The 20,087-nt window shown below is 40.2% G+C and overlaps 1 protein-coding gene across 17 annotated transcripts in view; it reads left to right on the forward strand.

Moving 5' to 3' along the window:
- The window catches only part of SEC31A (SEC31 homolog A, COPII coat complex component), a 59,892-nt gene extending 43,093 nt beyond the window's left edge, over window positions 1–16,799 (forward strand). For 7 of the 17 annotated variants that reach the window (XM_044945718.2, XM_044945726.2, XM_044945724.2 and 4 more), the window contains 7 exons: window positions 800–1,141; window positions 6,355–6,393; window positions 7,902–7,960; window positions 9,259–9,519; window positions 11,809–11,928; window positions 14,495–14,566; window positions 15,956–16,799. In XM_044945718.2, the coding sequence (XP_044801653.2) occupies window positions 800–1,141; window positions 6,355–6,393; window positions 7,902–7,960; window positions 9,259–9,519; window positions 11,809–11,928; window positions 14,495–14,566; window positions 15,956–16,135 (1,073 nt within the window). In that variant the 3' untranslated portion in view covers window positions 16,136–16,799. The remainder of the gene's footprint in view (window positions 1–799; window positions 1,142–6,354; window positions 6,394–7,901; window positions 7,961–9,258; window positions 9,520–11,808; window positions 11,929–14,494; window positions 14,567–15,955) is intronic. The other 10 variants (XM_044945722.2, XM_044945728.2, XM_044945729.2 and 7 more) reach the window with 4 other exon arrangements.
- Window positions 16,800–20,087: the final 3,288 nt, after the last annotated feature.

Below are 20,087 nucleotides of genomic sequence, written 5' to 3' on the forward strand. Positions count from 1 at the left end.
GTGCTAATAAGATGTATGTTCTTACTTAACATGAATATAAATTTGATACAGCTTTTCACTCAGTGCTCAGTGTGAAAGTGCTGTCTGTCTTCAGAGTAGACTGAGCACAGTTCTATTAGATTCCCTCTGTGGAGGTTCACATTCTGGGCCTGGTCACTCAAAAGGGTAATGGTATCTTGAGTTCCAGTCTTTGTATTAAAACATTAGTTGACTGCCTGATCTTACTAACCAACTTTGTATACTGTAAGAAATATAATTGTCAGGGATCATAGAGAGTTACCTGTTAATCTGGAACTGTGCTCAAGCCTGGAGTTTGAGTAGCTTATGATTTTACTAGATGTTGGAGAAGGAGTCTGGTTCACAATAGTAGTGCTCACGCTGCAGTTGTTATGGTGGGAGAGATCTTGAGTGGCCACCAAGGTCCCTTAACTTTCACTGTAAAGGGGAGTGTGCTTAGGATGTGTCATTCCTGCATGGCTCCATCTGGTGGCTAGTAGATGTCACTGCAGTCTTTTCACAGGCATAGAAGTCCCAGAAAAGGGTCAATCCTTTGATTTTCATAGCCAGCAGCAATCTGGAAATGGCAAGGTTCAAATATTGGGTCCAGTGACTTTTGATATAGTTAGGGCAGCTGGACTATCAAAAGCATGACATTATTTTAAGTGGGTAATGTTTGGTTGTAACTTACTGTTACTAGAAGAATTGAAAATTTCCATAGAGTGAGTTCACTTGGATTTTCCATTGCTGTCTGATGAAATTTGTAACTAATTAAAATTTCTGTTTCTTCTCCTTGGTGTAGCTTATCAACCCGCCCAGCAGTATTCCTTCGGAACAGGGGGGTCAGCAATGTATCGACCTCAGCATCCTGTTGCTCCTTCCACCTCAAATGCTTACCCTAACACCCCTTACATTCCTTCTGCTGCTTCCTACTCTGGGCAGTCCCAGCTGTACCCAGCACCGCACCAGGCCCCTCCACCTACCTCCTGCCCTGCCGCCTCTTTCCCTCCTCCCCCTTCCTCTGGAGCTTCCTTCCAGCATGGCGGGCCAGGAGCTCCATCAACATCTTCAGCTTATGCACTGCCTCCTGGAACAACAGGTACACTGCCTGCTGCCAGTGAGCTGCCTGCATCCCAAAGAACAGGTCTGCGCTTGAAAGGGGTTTGGTTTGGCTCCCCCCCCCCTTTGTTATTTCATGATCACATGGGTGGATGGAGGGGGATTATTTAACTGTAAACTGGGCAACATGAGGTATTGATTGAATTTTACAACAGATGCTATAACTATTTCTCAAAATGTGATTTTGCCATAATAAACTTTAGTTGCTAAGCAAGGAAAGCTTGAGTGCCTTAAAAGAGTAAAGAGTATATAATCTGTCGTTGAATTTAAAATAAGCGGTAAGAAATTAGTTGGCAAGAGATGTGCTGGTTGGAGCTAAATTTAATTGACACTAATTTCTTTACCAGAGTATACCTGTGCTCTTGTGTTCTTCCTGAACTTTCAATTTTTAAAATTATTTGTGCCTTAAATTCGTTCATAGAGACTAAATAATGTAGGTATACACATTGTGTAATTTTATTTGTAAAGGTGAGGAAGGATCTCAACATGTGTACTGAAAGGAAAAAAGCAAAAGAATGGAACTCATGACAGAGAATCTCTAAGACAGCAGAAAGTCAGTATACGTCAGTATAGGGATTCTCCATTAGGACAGTTCTGTCCTCTCAGACAGCAGAAATTTCTAGGCAGTTTACTTGTTGTTAGTGGTCAAGTTCTGCCTGAAATTTTCTAATTAAAATCGTAATTTAAAATTATTTTTATAGTGAAATGCACAAATTTTTTTTTATCTCTCACATTGCAATTAAGCATTATATTCATTTTTCAGAAGTAGGTAACATTATCTGATCTTCATATTAGAATTATAAAAGGGGCCTATAAAGTATGTATTATAAAAAAAGAGATCAGTTAATTGGGATTAAGAACCACTGACATACTAAAGAATACAGTCTTTGGAGTCAGACTTCCTGTGTTTGTATCCCAGCTTCACTCTTTTCTGATAGTTACGTGATCTTGAATAAGTTACTTAACGTAAACCTCAGTTTCCTCATAATAAGAGTAGTACATACTCATAAGCTTATGAAAAGGATTGAGTGCATTAATACTTTGAAAACGTTTATGGACAGTGACCACAGAGTGAGTTAGCTGTGACTTCGCAAAATCTCACTCACAGTTAGAGCTCTGTGCCTTTTGGTAACTGAAATTAGTTTCCCTTGCCGATTATAGTTGACGGCTTTTAACTAGAAGGACAAACCAGGAGTGAGTCTTGCTGTCGGATACCAAAGTTGCTCCTGGAAGTCCAGTATAAATTTTCTCTCTCTTTATCTGCTAAGCAGTAGCTTTAATAACTGAAAACACTTATCATATAATAAGATTTATTAAGGAAGTACTTTTTTCTTGAAGTCTTATGGATCCAGAATTATACACATTATCTCTTTCTCTCTTTTTTGGTATATATTCAGACTACCAAAAATTCATACAATATGTATCACCCTTTACTGCACAAATAAAATTTATATAATTTTCAATACAGAAAATTCAGACTGATATTTAGAAAGGAGTGTTAGTTCAGTTGTAAAGTTCAAAAAAAAATTTAAACCTGGATGAGTGAAAATAGTATCCATTCTGAATGGTTGAGTAATAAGAGATGGAGTGAAAGATAGATGTAAGTAAATCCTCAAGTAAGGAGGTAGTGCAGAGAAGTGGGGGATCAAACTCTCATTTATTGAACATACATTGGACATGTACCAGTGCTTGCCATCTTTTTTCTTATTTAGTTCTCATAGCCATGAGAAATAGGAATAATTATTTTTTAAAAAATTGACATGAGGAAGCTTGAGTTTCCTAGGGTTACATAACATTCTCATGACGGCACGGTCATGATTGTCAAGTTGAGGCACAAACCCAGGTCCCTCAGTCTCCGGAGCCTGTGTCCATTCTTTACCAGATGGTCTACTGGCACAGTGATGCAGAGCCCGCCTGTCAGTGCAAGAGGTGCAGGCTCAGTCCCTGGGTCAGGAAGATTCCCTGGAGTAAGAAATGGCAACCCACTCCAGTACCCTTGCCTGGAGAATCCCGTGGACAGAGGAGCCTGGTGGGCTACAGTCCGTCACGTCTCAGAGTCAGATGAGACTCAGCGACTGAGCACACGCTAGTCCTGATGGAAGAGACTGAAATAGCTATCGGTGTTGGAATTACAGGAACATTTAGCATCACTGCTTTAAGTATTTGTTACTTTATCATCTCAATCAACTATTTGCATGGGTATTTTTTCCCTCCTTGAGCTGAAGTGTGTTCGGCCATATAATAAAGTATTTGCTTATGTGCAAAGTAACTGTTCTAACCTGGCTGAGAAGCAGAGTAACTAATAGGAAGAAGCAATACTCAGTATGTACTAAGCTGGCTGCTGTGTTATCTCTTGCATGTTAATAGTCTCTATATTTTAATTAACAGAGCTTTACCTTATTTTTTGATTTCCTGAAAACTTTGCTTAGGTTATACAGATAATTGTCACTAAAAGTTTTACCTTTGTTCCAGTATATCTTAGATTATTATATCATGGTTTTCTATAGGACTTGGAAATTCCACTGGTAAATTGTTCTTGATAGACACTAGGATTTTCAGACCTCTGTTAGTGAGCCACAAGGCGATGTGCCTGCTACTCAGAGAAGCTCATGCTGCAATCATCACGACACTCATTGAGTAAATTCTTACTGAATGCCCATTCAGTTTATGATCAGAATTACTCCAGGCAGAGGTAGGAAGGCAGAAAAGTATGTGCGTGTCTAGTGAATTGCACATAGCTTTGTTGTCAGTTGGGACATAAAATTTGTATTTGGGCCAAATTTTGGAAATCATTACATTTCAAGGCAAGAAACTTTAGGTACCTGGTTTTTAACCTTTTCAACAGCAGAAAGGAGCATGATAGCCTTCCTTCCTTTCTCCGGCTAATTCTGTTTTACCTTATGTCGTTAGAAAATGACCACAAGGATACGTTCTTTGTCAATTTTAATTCTGAATTTTGTTACCCCTTTTAAAAAACACGACATGCTCGGCTTACAGGGGAAGGGGGAGGTGTATGGTCAATGAGGATGCTCTTTTCTCTCTGTCTCAAATTATCTTCTAGCCAGAAGTCTCCATGCCATTGGCACTAGTATTTTTTCCACTGAAAAATACCTTAACCACTGCACAGATGCTGCTATTGTGTTCTTCCAGTTATACCTGCGAAGGTTCCCAGGGGAGGCAGGAGTCAGGGATGGATGGGAGCAGCTCCACGGCTCTCTGTGAGGCCGAGCGGTTCTGTGTTCCCCAAAGACCCTGAGGAGGACAGACCCCTACACTGAGGTGGACAGGGGTCTGCAGTATCCAGTGACATGCCACACTCGATTTTTAAGTTAGTTTTTTATTTATTTTTTACTGTAGGATTTTGAAAGAGCTCAAATAACATAAAAATAAAATTATAATTCTGCCACCCTTGTATGACCACTGATAATTTAGGTGCATTTATTCGCTTCATAGATGTATATGCATATGTTGTATGTATGTGTGCATGTATTAAGGGTTTTAATGTAAAATAGACTGTAAATTTACCATTTTCATCATTTTTAAGTGACATTCAGTGCATTTCCATTGTTGTACAGTCATCACTACTGACTGCAGAAGTTTTTCATCATCCCACATCGAAATCATGCAGCCTTTAAAACTCCTCATTTCCCCAGCCCCTGGTCACCAGTGTTCTACTTTCTGTCTATATATATTCCACATACCTCATGTAAGTAGTCATTTTTAGAGGACATTTTAGAAGACAATTTTGTCTTCTTGTAACTGGCTGTTTCACTGTCTTTAAGATTCATCCATGTTTGTAACATGTATCAGAATTTCCTTCTTAAAGCTGAATAATAATCCAAATCACCAAACAATTTGCATCTTCAGAGCTTTTAGAGCTGCTGCTGAATTATTTACGGAACGTGGTGGTCCTTCGCTTTACATCCACTCTTACGTATAGACCACATTTGGTTTGTCCACTGTAAACCCACACACGGGCGTTTTGGCTGTCTGAATAATGCTGCTGTGAACAGGAGGATGCAAATATTTGCTCAGCTCCTGGTTGCAGTTCTTCTGGGTATATACCCAGAAGTGGAACTGCTGGCTCAAGTAGTAATTCAGGGTTAGTTTCTGAGGCACCACCACGCTGTTTTCCATAGTGGCGGCCCTCCTCTGCGCTTGCACGAGCAGCGCACCAGGGGCGCTTCTCCTGTGAAGACAGTTGGATTCCTGTGAGTTGTATGTGCCTTTATGAACCTTCACCACACGCTTGGGACTGGAGGCTAGGGCCTAGCCCCACCCTGAATATCTGACAATTTTGGAGTTGCTGTCTTAGTTTCCAGCCTTCTTTCCTCTTGTCCACTGCCAGAACCTTCTTCAATTCTTTTAAGGAAGACTTGTGCTAAAGAGTCTGCACATCTGTGTATTCTTACAGAAAAGACAATATGAGATGGTTACACAGTCACTGGGCCTGATCCCGTTTATGTTTACGTTCATGGTGTGACCCCAGAAATTACAGTTTCTCCAGAATGCAGGCCTTTGGGGCCTCCCAGATCCAGCAGCAAAGTAGTACCCCCTCTTTAAGGTTGTCTAACGTGCTGATTATGTTTAGCAGTGTAGTGCTGAAGTCTGCACAACAGGGCAGAAACCCTCCCGTTTCTTTGTAAAACCCTGCTACTTAAAAAGGGCTTGGACCTGCAGCATTGGCATTTCCTGGGAGCTAGCCGAGACAGTAGACTCTCAGACCCTATGCTGTACCTAGTGAATTAGAATCTGCATTTTTGCAAGGTCCTCAACTGATTTGGGTTCAAGCTTTAAATAATGCTAAAATGGACCCAGTTACAACATGTTAGGCAGTGCCCTCCTCCCTCCCTGCACCATGATATTACTGAGCTTCATTGATCAAATGGTAGAAAAACAATCCATGCACACAGTTGGGGAAATAATGTTATCTTAAGTAGAAAGGAACAAAATTTTCTCTTTAAAGAGACAGCTGGCATAATAAGAGAATAAAAGTGTTTAAGAACTAATTGGATCTGACACATTTAAATGAATGGGCTTTGCCCACAAACTGATGACTTTCTTAATTAGATAGAAGCCATTTCATGTGATTTGATTTAAAAGTAAGTTTTTTTTTCCCTTACAAAAGTAGTTTGTTCTTTCCTGAGGTTGACAGAGGGAGCAGAAACAATTAGAAAATGAGTTTAGAATGTCTTTGATGATAATACTGTTTAAGTGACTTTTACATTTTGTCTACAGAAAATCAGTCAATGCAAGACCAGGCATCTATATTGGAAGGTGAATTAGTTACAGAATGTATATTTGGAAATCTTCGAATCATTGAATATAATTAATGAATGGACATTCACAATTATGCATGTGAACTTCAAAGCAATGATATCCTAAATCTGACCAGTATCATTTTTAAAATTTGGCTTCTTAATTGAATCAAATCTTAGAACTGATGAAATTAACATAGTGACACAAATGATTTTGAATCATAAAAGTTGTATATTGGATGTAGACATAAAGACAAGGCTATACCAATACTGTCTTAGATATAAGAAAGATTAGAATGTGATGGGAAAGGCGTGAATGATTAGTTTGTGTATAACCAGAAGTTTAAGAATTTGTTAAGTGGATAGCAACATGTGGTTTAATATTTTGTGACTGCCTTATTTGACATTCTGTCTCCTAGTCAATGTGTAGAAAAGTAATTCTGTTTTTAAAATCAAGGCAAATGAGTTCATGCTGGCTAGGAGAAAATCTTGTTTTTTAAAAGAAATTTCTGTGACATTATGTTCTTTGGTTTGCGAAGCAAGTTTGTTGTGATTTAATATCGTGGATATCAATTGAGCAAAAGTAAAATGCTGAAAGAATTTTAATTTGTTTAAAGAAGAATAATTTTTTGCTTTTACATATACACAAAACTCAAACGTAAGAGGATTATGTTGTGATTTAGTAAGTATCCTACTCCTGGCATGTTTTGTTCCTTTTTTCTTTAAAGATAAAGGCAGCTAAGTATTCAATACCTTACGAGTTCTGCTACTGATGTTCATGTCTCACTTTGAGATGACAGGTTTTGGGAGATCTGGGGCTGGGGGAGAAAAATTTACCAAAGATGACAGTAGCTTAATTTTCCATTTGCTGCCAGCCTGGAATTTTTCTGTGTATGTGGCAGCAGAAAAAAAAAAATCTTACTACAGATATTTGAATGCACTTTTCTACTTTAAGATAATTCTTAACTCAAAGGTAGTAAAACATACTGGTATTGTGTAGTTGGGCTGTTTTTCATTTTTTAACAGTGTTGCTACCATGCGGATGATTTGGGTTTGCTGAATTGCTTATGTTTAATTGCTTTCTTAGGAAATAGGAGATTGCTACTTTTATTCTTTTTTGTGTGTGTTGAATATATCAGGAACTTTTTTTTTTTTTTTTTTTTTAGCGGATTCAGGTGATTTATTTTTTCTTTTTTGGGAGAGAATTGTTTGATCTTTGAAAGTCATGTACCAATATAGACATAAAAGCTTCACTATCCTTAAATTTAGCACAGCTATTTCCCTTTAAAAGGAGTAATATCAAGATATCCTGCTTTCTAAGCCAGGGCCCTGTGATTGATTACCAGAGGGTTCGATAATGAGTTTGTGAATCCAGGGCTACACGGTGATCCCAGCAGCTCAGCTGGTAAAACTTTTGTGACAGTTATCTCAGGGTGAAGGTAGAATTTGAAGATATTATATGATGATACAATTTAGTTTTCTCTTTCCAGGATTCTAAAGGAAAATGCTCTCTATTATCTGTTACAGGTCCTCAGAATGGTTGGAATGATCCGCCAGCTTTGAACAGAGGACCCAAGAAGAAGAAGGTACTAGAAAAAGATGTCTATTCAGTTGCCCCCAGATGTGCTCTCAGTCATGTAGCCACTGAAGCACACCACACTCACTGTTCTTTAAAGGCAGAGCTTACTGACTGCTGTACTTAATGCGTGTATTTTATCTTTCATCTTCTCATCCATGAAGGGAAGGAAAATACAGGACAGTACAGTGGTATGAATTAAACCCCTTTTAGAAGACAAGATATGTAAATTCCCAACGTCTGTTTCAAAGAGTAGGAAACAAAATTTCAGGTTACTCAAATGAATTTCTTTTTTAGGAGTTACTTTGGTTTTGGATCCCAGCAGTAATCATGAATTTGTAATTATATTTTGGACTATTTTTATCTATCACATATGATATGAAAAGAAATAGCCTTGTTAGCTGAGCATCATTTAGAGCATAGCATAAGGTTCTTCTTTTATCGCAAGCCATTTTCTCCTTTTTTTTTCTTTACTCCTAGTGATTTCTGTCCCCCAAGTACAGTAATGAGAGGCCAGAACATAAAATTGGGAGATACTAAATGAACAGAATCCCCCAAATTATGTCAGTGATAATCAGAAACTTGGTCCACTACTCTGAGTGTGATTGATCACTAAGTTAGGTATCACTTAATGGTCTCGGCAAAGGGTAGTATATCTGATCGCTTGACACACACACACACATTTTTGGCATTTCTTATCCCAGTACAGCTAAATATAATTCTCCATCCTCTTTCAACAATGCCATGGTTTTGGCCCATTATGGGATGAGTGTGGAAGGCAAAGGGGAGAGACTGAGAGATCCAGGTTTGAGTCTCCAACCCTCTTAGCCAGATTAACTTTACTTTTACGTTTCACTCTAGGATTCTGCATAAAAATCCATTTTCAAAAGTATTCTACTGTTACTAAAAAAATTTTTTAACCACAGAATGATCTAACTCCCTTACTCATTTTTAAAAATTGAAGTATAGTTGATTCACAGTGTTGTTAATTACTGCTGTATAGCGAAGTTTAATTCAGTTACACATACATGTGTTCTTTTCCATTATGGTTTATCATAAGATACAGAATATATTTCTCTGTGCTGTACAGTAGGCCCAAGTTCATTTGTGTCATATTTTAGATTCTACGTGTAAGTGATGTCATATGGTATTTGTCTTTCTCTTTCTGACTTAACTTCACTCAGTATGATAATCTCTAGTTACATTCATGTTGCTGCAGATGGCTAACTCCCGTATTTAAAGCTGAGGAAATGTTGTTATATCATTTTTTTCTTACTCTCGGTGCCTTTTGTGTCCATCTTTTAAAAGATGCCTGAGAACTTTACGCCTCCTGTTCCCATCACATCACCAATCATGAACCCCTTGGGTGACCCCCAGTCTCAGATGCTGCAGCCGCCTTCAGCGCCAGTACCGCTGTCCAGCCAAGCTCCATTCCCACAGCCACACCTCGCCGGGGGCCAGCCCTTCCGTGGCATCCAGCAGCCCCTCAGTCAACCAGGCATGCCTCCGTCGTTTTCAAAGCCCAATATCGAAGGTGCCCCTGGGGCTCCCATTGGAAATACCATGCAGGTAACAGTGAATCTGTGGAAGTGGGAGATGGCTCTATTTCAGTGTGCTTTTTCAAGGTGTTAACTTTTATGGTTATACCTTTATTACTATCTCAGTTTGATTTCAATTTAGACAACTTAGGTAAAAAAGAACTTTTTTTTTAAGATCACACATTATCAGTATTTTCCAGTGACATGGCCATATGCGAACGTTCTAGAAAGGGCTTATGTATTTACTAGTATATGTTAACAGTAACTTTGCAATTGCAGTATTTCATTTCATCTGCTCAGTAGCCACAATTGAATCCATATTGGCATCCAAAGCTGCTCAGCAGAAGCTGTTTCCAAAGGGTTTTTTCCTTTAAAATGTAAAATAAAAATATAATGACTTTGATATTTTCTTGTATGTGTGTAAGAGCTAATAATATAGCTATATCCTTGGATAGAGATATCAGTTCATACTTGTTTTTCACATACAAGCAGCTAGTTGGCAGGGCTCTCAGTAATGAAAAAATCTTATCAGGTTTCCATGTAACTGACTTAGGCATAAAAGGTAATCTTGATCTATTCATGAAAAATAAAGAGGTTGGGTCACAGTTCAACATAAGATGAAATAAATTCCTGCCCAAGTATATAAAACTAGTTCTTCTGTCATTGTCTTTGACTCACTGAAGTCAAATTTATAAAGATTGTGTCTACCACAAGAGTATGTTTTGCTATTAAGAGAGTTCTTAGATATTAACAGTAGCATTATAAACTCCAGTGTTCTGATGGAGGTGGGAGGACCTGCTTCTTTTCACAAGAAGATATACTTAATATGCATTGTTAGTTTCCATGATTAACAAGTCTGTGCCATTTGTGAAGCCATTCATTTGTGTTGGGACCTGGGAGTTCATGCTACACTCGTCTGGACCAGAACTTCAGTTACCATGGAGAGGGAGAGTGCCATGGATGTGTGTGGTTCAGCCAGGCCATGATACCCAGCTCCCTGTCCACTTGGATGTTTCTGAGGCACTTCACACTTAGTATATCCAAAGTCCAATTCATAGTCTTCCTCCCAAACCTAGTTGTCTTTTGGTGTGTCTTGCTGCAATTAATACCACCGTAATCCTTTCCATTAATCCAGCCAGAAACCTGGGCATCTTTATACTGTTTTTCCTTTAACCTGTTTTCAGATCTATCCCCACATCTTGTTGATATTACTGTAAAGTCTCTCTCCCATCCCTTCTCTGTGTTTCCAGTCTAGTCCATGCTACCTTTGTCTCCAGTCTCCAGCAGTACAGGAGCCTCTCACTGGTCTGCCAGCATCTGCTGTGACCCATCTCTTCTCGGGTCTTAGCTCATCGGCTTAACATGTTACCACATCCCACTGTTCTCAGGATAAGGACCAACATTTTTCATATTACCTGGAAGTTCTCAGCCCCTACTCCTCTTTTATTTCTCTCTGCTCCCGCCAAGCTGACCTCCTTTCAGTCCCTGTATCATCATCTTTCCTGTGTACTTGTTCTTCTGTCTGGAATGCACTTTTTCCCCTGTTTAACTCCTACTTAACCTTCTGATAAAACTTCCTTAAAGAGCCTGCCCCTCAGTTAAATCCCAGCTAGAGTGTCTGTTGGTTCCAGTGATGTGAGCTTAACCACAGTTGCTGTTTTGCATACACTTATGACATTTTTAAATTTTCCCTCCTGCTAGCCTGTAAACTCCCTGAGAGATAACATTATTTCTGTGTTGATTCATTAGTGCCTAGTACATAATTGCCTAATATTTTCTACGAATGAATATAATCAATCAAAACTTGAAGCACTTACACATTCCTTCTTTGTTTATCCATCTTATGCATTCAGTTAGGTCATGGTCTCTTCTTACCTTTGATTTAATCTCACAGTTGGATAAAAGACCAGTTGACGAACCTCCAAGACTGTTGGAATAAACAAGGAGCCAACAAGCAAAGCAAGCAGTCTCCCCCACCAGCCAGCTTTATAAATGCCTGGTTCTTTGTTTCTTACTGGCATGGTCCTCTTGCCCATCAGTTGTATACAATCATGATCAACGTATGTTCCGTGATTAAACAAATACTTTATACCCAACCCTGTTTTTGAAAATAGAAGGTGTAGGAAGACTGCCTGTATCTTCTATTGAATATCTGATTTTTCTGTTTGCTTATCCCAGGTGATTCCACACGTTCATTTTTTGTTTGATTTTGAATAGCCTATCTATAATTAGTTGTTTGCTCTTTATGACAGATTCAGGACTTTGTATACAGGTAGTTTCTGGTCATTTCTGCTCATTTTAATGGTATTATTTCTTCCAGCATGTGCAATCTTTGCCAACAGAAAAAATTACCAAGAAGCCTATTCCAGATGAACACCTCATTCTAAAGACCACGTTCGAGGATCTTATTCAGCGCTGCCTCTCTTCAGCCACAGATCCTGTATGTGTTTTTTATTTTGTTTAATTAAAAGATTCCATTATGGAGCTCTTTTATATTTATTGCTTAAAGTCTTACAAGATGTATTTTGAAAGTTTTTACAAAAGTAGTAAAGCTAGCATTTATGTATGGTTTGCTTTACATATAAAAGCATACTCAGTTGCTTTTTACATATAACTTTATATAATCCTTAAACCAACCACATGGAGGTAGGTTTGTCATATTTATTTACAGAGGAGGAAGTTAAGGCACAAAATAGTTATAATCCAGGCAGAGCCAGCATTCAGACCTAGTCTGGCTCCAGAATTCATGTTCTCAACCCCTGAGCTGCACCTCATCTGCAGACCTCACGTCTGGCACAAGAATAGGGCAGAATGCTAAAATACAAGGAACTCAGACTTGGGGTTTCTTTCAGAGTGTATGTCTAAAGGTTTTAGAAGTAGGGACTTCCCTGGCAGTCTAGTGGTTCAGACTTTGCCTTCCAATGCGAAGGATGCAGGTTCAGTCCCTGGTCAGGGAGCTAAGATCGCACATGCCTCATGGCCAAATAAACAGAAGGTGAAACAGAAGCAGTATTATGGCAGACTCGATAAAGACTTTTAATATGGTCCACATCAAAACATCTCTTTAAAAAAACGCTTTTAAAAATAGACAATCTTTAACTTTGCAGAGTCCTTAACAGTTCAGTGTTTTAGATATTGGAATCATATTCTTAGTCAAAGCGACTGATGTGACTTAGTTTATTAGAGGATGTCTGGGTATTGGCAACAACAAAAATTCCACAAAGCCAGTCTTGTTCGAGATGAAATTTCAGTTTCTGCCAACAAGCATCATGTTTATTTAGTCACTGGCCAGTTGTCTGCTTGCAAACACAGCCTCTGGGGTTTGCTGTTTCATCAGACGTTGAGTATTAATATGTGCTGCCTTCTGCTAGTCTTTTGAAAAGCAGTTCCCTGTACGGACAGTATCAGGAGGGCAAAGGCAGGGGAAAGTTAACATAAACCTTAGCCCCTCGCATTCTGGGAGTGATGGAAGGACCAGGTGAGGAACAGAGAACGGGTGAAGCTGATAAACAGGTAGGTGTGTACTGTCTCCTGGCACACCTCTAAGCAGAGAGGTCACCATCATGCAGAGTGGAGCAGTCCTAATGGGAGAACTTCAGTCTCCCTTCAGGCGTGAGTCAGTGTGAATAGAGGCTGGCAGGACGCATAGGGCACGGCCTCGCTTGGTACACTGTTGTTGAGCTTCAGCTCCTCCAGGTCACAGTATCTGTCACCTCCTTTCTCGTGACCCAGGACCAGGCAGAAGATAAAGACAGACTGTTCCTGTCAGTATTTGAGGAAGAAGTTCTGACACTGCCCAGGACTTTGAACCGTCCACAAAAGTCCATTTTAATCCAGTACTCGAAATCATGTTTTTGGTTTGGCTTTGTTCTTATTTTCACTTCAGTTCAATCCAAATGACAGAGAGTAATGTTACAGCACGGCTTGGTTTGTAAGGCTGTCCTTGATGGCTTCAGCCTTCCCTCCCTCCTCTTCTGACATACGGACGTGCCTTCCTCAAACACAGCAAGAGGGCGTCAGCATCGGAGGTTTTGTAGCTGCCCCTTCTGCCCAGGGCTCTTCCCCAAAGAACGGCAGGGCTCCTGCTCGCTTGTTCCCAGCGCCAGCTCAGGTGTCCTGTGAGCCACCCGGACTTTCTCAGCACCTCGTGCTGCCAACTCCGCCCACACCCTTACCGCGCGATCTTTCTTCATGCTGCTTGTCACCATCTGACCACAGCGTATTGTTTAGTTATCTTTTTCCCACCCGATAGAATGTGAGCTCCGTGAGACACAAAACCATCCCCAGCGTGGCACACAGCAGGCATTCAATAAATACTGAAAAATAGTATCACTTCTAGGCATAATGTAGATCATTAAGTTAATCACAGTATGATTTTAAACTTTTAGACTAGTTTTCCCTCACTATACTGAGTGCTGGAGAAGGGTAGGAGGACTCATTTAATTTAAGAACTCTTTTTTAACACTTCCCTCTTAATAATCTTAAGATGTCAGAAGATAATTTTCTTCTTTTGGAGTTTTAAAGGCCCAGAATAAGATAGGATTAAATGTACCAAATGTGATTGAGTGTATTCTTGAGGTTAAAAAAAGATGCCACAGTTCACCCATATGTTTGCTTCCTAGCTCCCGTAATATTCTTCTTTAATGCACAGTAACTGTTGGGCCTCCTTTTCTGTAGTGCAGGACCCATTGCTGCCTCCAGGTGGCCCTTGCTGTTGCTTGTGGACGTAGTGTAGTTGGACACACACACCTCAAGTGTGTCACAGAGCCCCTGAGATCCAGCCAGAGTCCCCTTGTGCACACCTCTGGCCCTGCCTGCCTCGATAGATAACTCTTCTCTGTTCTAATCATCTGTTCAAGTTCCTTGGTGTAAGGTATTGGCATTTCTTTATAAAACAAAGCTGTTCAACACCATGATTATAAGCTTTAGTGAAATGAGATGGGGTAAGTTCTTGGGATAAAAGTTATTGTTCAAATATAGCATCTCTGGTTTTTTCTCTTCTGCAGCAAACCAAGAGGAAGCTAGATGATGCCAGCAAACGTTTGGAGTTTCTGTACGATAAACTTAGGGAACAGACGGTAAGTTCGTGGCAAAGAAGGGTTTATGATAAACGTTTATTCCTGGTTGCTAGTCATGTGTTGGATGAGCACTTGCATGTCATAGGTAGCGCGTCGTGTGTCGTGTGTGGTGCGTAGTATGGAGTGTGTTTGGGGGCAGAATGATCACGACGGCTACAGACTGAGCTTTGCTCTATCTAAATCGTACATTTCAGTCATTGAGGATAAGGGCATAGGGCTGTATGTGTGTGAGAGAGAGAAGTTTTAGCCTTTTTATAACAATATTAACTAGCCCACATTGGCTCTAAGGTTACTGGCCTTCTCTTCATATTTATATGTGCCTTGAATTAAGAAATCAAAGAGTGGGCAGATACTCTGTTTTTCCAGAGACCAAATCTGTCATCTTTCTCGTACTCTTAAGACTCTGACCCTTTTCTTTTACAATAGCTGTTACCCAAAGGCAATGCCAAATGTAGCCACTGTGTGTGTACCTGTGAAGACAGTCAGCAGTGAGGAGCAGACACTGTGTCTTCTGTTCTCTGTCCCGCCACCTCTCCATGCCTCTCTAGAATTGTTTTGTTTTTTAATGAAAACACTTGGAGAGAAAAAAAAGAATTGGAGTTTTTCATACTTTTGCATTTTAGCATTCCTCTTCCCCATCCCCCATATCACAGTCCCATCAGATAAAAATAACCATTTAGCATGAGACCCCAACCAGAGAAAATTACTATAGCAGTGGAAAGGGGTGTCGCCCATGGACTGATCCAAAAAAAAAAAGTCTTCTCTGAGAAGTATGGAAGCCAAGTAATGATATGGAGAGGAAAAACAACTATAGGTCTTACGATTTTAAGAGATGACAGGACTATAAAAAGCAGTTAAGAATGAGCAAATTGAGTCCATAACGAAGACTGTTGCCCTCCTGATGAAAGTGGACCAGGAATACAGGGTTTCTGTTGTCAACACGGTCTTATAGTAAATTGGGCGCCTACTACAGGATGTCATGATTAAGACTCTAACTTCTTCATGTACAAAGGAAACACTTTCAGAGCAGTGAGGCTATATCTAAAGTAATGAAGATTTAAAGCTGTTAAATGGAGAAAGACATTAACTTTCCAATATAAGGGAGGAGATCTGGCTGCTTTCCTCTAAGAAAATACCTGGCTGGTCATCTGTGTGTAGTTCGTAAATAATTCCTTACATAAGTCATTGTGTCGTGGTTCCATTTTATAACTTGTGTGTTGTTTGGTCTGAGAAACTTTCTAGAAATGCTCACCAGTTTATTCATTTTTTTAAATAATGTCTATTTCAATGTCTATTTCAAACTTCTGGTAAATGCCAGGGTTTCATGTTTATAGCGGGTCTCATGGAAGATTCTCCTTTAATTCTCTCTGTATTCCACCTTGATTTCAGCTTTCACCAACAATCATCAACGGTTTACACAACATCGCGCGGAGCATCGAGACCCGAAACTACTCAGAAGGCTTGACTATTCACACCCACATCGTTAGCACTAGCAACTTCAGCGAGACCTCCGCTTTTATGCCCGTTCTCAAAGTTGTTCTCACCCAGGCCAACAAGCTGGGTGTCTAAAGGACGGCTGTACTTTCAGCCAATATCGCCATTTTTCCAAAGAAACATGTTTTAAACGATGATAAGATATGGACCAATCCTCCTTAGCATGTTTCCATAGCAGCCAGTCAAAACCATTCATGTTGTTTCTGCAGATGTATTCACGTTACTAGACCTGCTCAAAACCCTGGTGCTTTCTTTTGTTTTAATCTTTTATTGCCGGTGATGATTTTCCTATTTCCTGCAAAAAATGGATTTCCTGGATTACACATAGTATGCTTTCCCGAAATATTCTGATAAAATCTGGTTTTTGAAACCTCAGTTTGCTCTTTGGAAAAGGAGCCTTTGGTTATGCAGTACGCAGAGCCGAAACTCAGTTTCTTTCATGTCCTCCCAACTTCCTCCATGTCGATCAGATTAAAGTGTGTAATCCTATTTATGTGTATGTAGTCTTTTTTTTTTCTTTAAACAGCTACTCACAGTTTAAAGTTTTATTTTTTGTGTCTTTGGCTTCACTTTGGTCTTGAACAAATAACTAAATCTAAAAGAAGCTGCTACACAGATTTTAGCAAATACTAATGAAAAGTGGGATCACTGGCTTTAAGTATCTATAGGAAAAGATTGAACCTTTTCATTCTGTAGAATGCATTGAACTTTTTTCTATTAATAAATGTTTTTAATATTCTGTTTGAGTTTTTAGACTGAGTTGTCTCCATTTTATATTTAGAAATTTATTCACCTTTTTTTTTTTTTTTAAAGTTACCTGTATCTCTGAGGTTTAAGTTCAGGAAGAAAACTTTTACTTTTTTTTTGGCCATGCCATTCAGCATGTGCACGTCTAGTTCCCCAACCAGGGATGGAACCCACGCCCTCGCATGGGAAGCACGGAGTCTCAACCACTGGACCGCCAGGGAAGTCCTCAAAACCTCAACTTCTGTCAGCTTCCTGAATCAAATCAATTTTTTCATCCAGTTTTTCTGTCAAATAATTTTATTGTAACCTATCTTAAGAACAGTGTGGTAAACAAAAGGTAAGGGTCCCCACAGACTTTTTTTTTTTAATTTAATTGTAATTTTAAATTGAATATAATCCAAGATTGCTATCTGTCATTTCACAAAACCTCACTAATTGTTACAAAGGAGGGACAGAGTAACTCTTACTAGGGACCCCCTTGGGTATCAATCATCCAAGAGTTTGAGACAGAGGGGGGCGTGTGCCTGTGCGTGCGCATGCGCACGTGACCCCATGGACTGGAGCCCACCAGGCTCTTCTGTCCATGGGATTCTCCAGGCAAAAGTACTGGAGTGGGTTGCCATTTCCTCCTGCAGGGGATCTTCTGGACCCAGGGATCAAACCCATGTCTCTTATGTCTCTTGCATTGGCACCCACAGACTTGAATCAGATTACTAATAATTTTCATTGTTGAAGCAGTTTTACCTAAGTGAGTTGGAAAATTAGAAGGTAAAGAGTGTGACTACTGTGGAGAGAGCGATGCTGTTTCAAGGACTAAGTAGTTACCAGGCATTTTGCAGCCTAAGTGAATTAATTTGCAGGACCCTCTTAATTGCCTTTGCTGGGATTCCCTGCTCACGACATAAAACCCTGCTTTTAAAAATAAACGTAGTTTTGTAACTAAAAAAAGGAGGACCTCAATAGCATGTATGAGCATTGGAGCCTCACGAGTAGGGTGATGTATCTGCTCCCTTGCCCTCAGCCTCCTGGGAGTTTGGTGGTCTAAGTCAGCCCTACGACTCACCGAACTGGCAAGCTGAACTTCTAGACCTGACCCTTGACTCGTGTCAGCCCACGACCCCATCAGAACAGCAAGCTGGCCTCTAGTAATTGTCTTGGTGTTTTGCCCTTACAGTTAGGATTTGTGTTATGGCTGCCAATGACCTTGACGATGGCACAGTTGGCAGGATTTGACAAAAAAGCATGTTCCAAAAGATGAGAAATTGGAGTAGGTGCTAGTGGGGCCCTGACCAACCCCAAAAATTTCACAAGAGTATAAAAAACTATTTGCCCCAACTTCTGAACAGCTGTTATCTCTCCTTTTTCAATACAGTATTGTAATTTTTCCCCCCACCATGGAGACATTTTTCCACATGTCTAATAAGCCTGGAGAAGTTTCGTATAAATGGATGCAAGTAAGACTTGAGCCCAAAGTACTGTTTAGTTTCTGAAATATGAAGATAACAGGAGATGATAGGAAAAGAGCAGTTTGTTTTCCTTTTAAGGAAGCAAACAAGGAAAGGGGTGTGAGGCTGGGTGTTGGCTGGGAGACGGACCAGATCTCTGGGGACATGCTTTCTTAACATGCATCTGCTCCTCTCCTCCACTCTGCCTGTGACCTTCTGGGCTGGGTGGGGTGAGTGTACCTTGGGCCCCTCGGCTGATGGAGACAGTTCTTCATTGGAATAGTGGGGCAGCAGGAAAGAAGTTGGGAACAACCACTCTGCACCTGATCATTGAGAGTCCAACAAGCATATATATTCCTTTGGATTCAGAAAATTCCCACATACACTGGGAGGACAGAAAGACGCAGTGGGATTCCTGGCAAGCAGGTGTATGCTGTCTGTGTAACCCCTATCTGAAAGATGGAGGGATGCTGACTGGTTCACGCTTTTCTCATAAACACTTCTTATTTCCTGAACCGGACTTGGGTTCACGTAAGAATGGCTGCAAGGCCGTAGTGGAGACTTCGTTAGAAACTTCTCTAAAGAGGCAGCACACAGCACACGCACATCTACATGTGCACACATCCTATTTCAGTTGTCTTTCCACTGCTGTGGTGGGCGGCTGCCTTCCCGGCCATCAACCCTGACACGTCTAGAGGGGGGTTCATCAGATGCCAAAGGCGTCTCTCACAGGCAGGTGGCCTCTCCAATTATCCAGTGAAAAGGCAGTGTCTGTGCAGGGAAAATCTCAACTGTTGCCTCTAATAAATAAATGGTCCACACTAGATTACAAAGAAAAAGTGATCAAATTAGCTTCCTGGCAGTCTGCTTGCTCTACACACCTCTCTGTAGCATCTTTTCTTGGGGCTTTTGGTGACCACACCAATCACTCAGGCTCAGCTGAACAGTGCGCTTCTGAGCTAACTGGGGTCAGGCTGTGCCATTCCTTAATTTCCAGCTGTTTGCCTTTTTCCCCGTCAGGAGACAGGGAATGTGTGGGTTTTAAGCTGTTGAGACAGATCTTGAAAAACCTAATAAAATCAAATAAAAGGAAATAGACTTTGGTTTAACCGTGGTACATGTTTTTTGCACCCCAGATTAATGTTTCCAGCAGTCTGCTAAAGTATTTATTTAGCAAACAATGTAAATGAATCCCCTCAAATGACTTTGTACAAACATCATTACTCAGTAATACCTCAGGTCATTATTTTAATGGAGAAGACACCTTGCTGAATTTGAATTCGATTTTTGACTGACGTTCCACAGGCTTAGAAGCCCGTTGTACATCAGGTCGGCCTCGCTGCTTTCATTGCTGGTGCCTTATAATTTCCCAGTCTGTGAGCTTCTAAAGCCACCTTTTGTGTATCAGTGGACTCACACTGTGCAGTTAGGAGAGGGAGAGGCCTTGTGAAATAGAGCAAACGTTCCTGTTTCCAAAAGACCCAAGAGCTTGTTGGATTTTTGGTTATTACATATGAAGTTAAAAGCAATGGAACTTGTGTCTCAGGTATATCCATGTTATTGCTTATATATCTTTAAAGGCTATTACATTTCCTAGCTCCTGAGAGTGGCCTCTTAGTGTTGTCATTAACTGTTTTTTTACTTCGTTAAATACTTATGAAGTCCTTTACTCAGTTCAGTAGAGACTTCATGTCCAAATGGATATCCTTCCAAGTAGGCAATGTAAGTGAATCAGTAGGGAGCCTATCATAGGATCAAAAAGGATTTAGATTTGATGAGAAGAGAAAACGTCCAGATTTTTTTTTTTTTTTTCTGAATAGTGCAAGGGTAGTGAG

Source organism: Bubalus bubalis, chromosome 7 (genome assembly GCF_019923935.1).
Source record: "Bubalus bubalis isolate 160015118507 breed Murrah chromosome 7, NDDB_SH_1, whole genome shotgun sequence".
Lineage (NCBI taxonomy): Eukaryota > Metazoa > Chordata > Mammalia > Artiodactyla > Bovidae > Bubalus > Bubalus bubalis.